The following is a 1,638-nucleotide window of genomic DNA, read 5'->3' on the forward strand; positions in this document are numbered from 1 at the left end:
AAATAATCCTCCAAAAAACAATTCAAACGGCTTCAAACCATGCAGCATAATAAGTCGTTAATTCGGATTATGGGCGATTTGAATCAAACCGTCCGTAATTTCAGACCGTCGGGCTCAAACCGTCCAAAAAATTCTGTTTGCATATCGACAGTCTTATGCTACCAGCCTATCACTTTCGTGCTTCACGTTCAACTTTGTTGCAATCCAATAACTTCATTAATGATGCATCTTAAAAGGCACTAAATCACCAATTGAAGATTATTATATCATAGAAATGCCTCGAGCTGTCGAGCACATAATTTACAGGTGTTCTTGAAGCATCCATGGTTGTTACAAAAATGAGATATGTTACAAAAAAAATTTTGGACAGCATGGAACCTGCATGAATGGACTGGAAAACGCTAAAAGTCGTGTTCAGCTTTTTGATAGAAATTTAAAGCGGCAATCGAAATTTGTGGAAGTCCCAAAAGACGCAGCCGATGACGACTTGGCCAAGACTCCTCCAAAAGCCAAACACCAATGTTGACCAAACCATACACGTCAGTGACGTGGCATCCATCGAGCGGCACAAGGTTCCCACAATTTCAACCAAGTACATGACCTCCCTCTATAAAAACAAATATCTATTAATGATGAGCTTATTCTATCCGGCCATAACCAAAAGAGTTCCTCATCTCGCATAGACATTCTTAGAGAGAGTTGTCAGGGACGACCTGTACGTGGAACACAGCATTAATATGGGCAGCCGCATGGGTTTGATCGGGTACTTTGTCATCGTGGTAGGTATACTTGTGAGGGGTGCAACAGCTAAAACAGTTTATGAGGTTGGGGGCAGCGTTGGCTGGACTGTTCCCCCAAACACCTCCTACTACTCCACCTGGGCTACCACAAATTTACAGACATTCCTTCTTGGCGACGAACTTTGTAAGCTATGGTTTTCCCTTTGACATCATTTATATATATGAACTGCATGTAACTATTGTTTTCCCTCTAATGGACCAGCATTCAACGGGACGGGGACGCACACCATGGTGGATGTATCCAAGGCTTATTACGATAACTGCACAACGGATATAGGTATAGTATTTGGTAGCCCAATAATATTCACTCCTCAAACCGCTGGTTCTTACTATATAATCTGCACCGTTGATGATCACTGTACACGAGGTCAAAAGTTTTCTTTCACCGTAATTGGATCGTCAGCTGAACAACCCACGTCCGCCGCTTCATCTCTAAGCGTCAGTGCCTTATTTGCAGTGCTCTCCGCCACAGTCATCTATTTCTTGGCTTTCCTCTATATTAATTAATTAATGTGTCCCCATAGTATAACAGTTGTTGATTGTTATGAATTCATCTGTCTTGTTCTTCTACTAGCAAGGAAAATAATATATGTACGTCTTGTTGCTTTAGTACTTGCATATATGTATGTAATGATGTACTCTGTTTTTGGAAAATATGGTAGCTTGGGGGAACGACTCCCCCCAAGCCATGCACTATATATGTACCTCCGCCCCTCAAGTATTTCGCTTATACTCCCATTTTGCAAAAGAAAATAAAATAACTATGGACCACCTTTGTTTTTTTTTTTTTTTTTTTTTAAAAAAAAAAAAAAAAAAAAAATCATGGGGTGTGGCCAAG

General features: G+C 40.5%; 1 protein-coding gene across 1 annotated transcript; it reads left to right on the plus strand.

Moving 5' to 3' along the window:
* The first annotated feature begins 662 nt into the window (after positions 1 to 662).
* Positions 663 to 1,373, plus strand: LOC133856664 (umecyanin-like). Its single transcript, XM_062291721.1, has 2 exons — positions 663 to 924; positions 1,003 to 1,373. The coding sequence occupies exons 1-2, from the start codon at positions 738 to 740 to the stop codon at positions 1,305 to 1,307; spliced, it is 492 nt and encodes a 163-aa protein (XP_062147705.1). The 5' UTR covers positions 663 to 737; the 3' UTR covers positions 1,308 to 1,373.
* The last annotated feature ends 265 nt before the right edge of the window (positions 1,374 to 1,638 follow it).

Source organism: Alnus glutinosa, chromosome 14, assembly GCF_958979055.1.
Source record: "Alnus glutinosa chromosome 14, dhAlnGlut1.1, whole genome shotgun sequence".
NCBI lineage: Eukaryota > Viridiplantae > Streptophyta > Magnoliopsida > Fagales > Betulaceae > Alnus > Alnus glutinosa.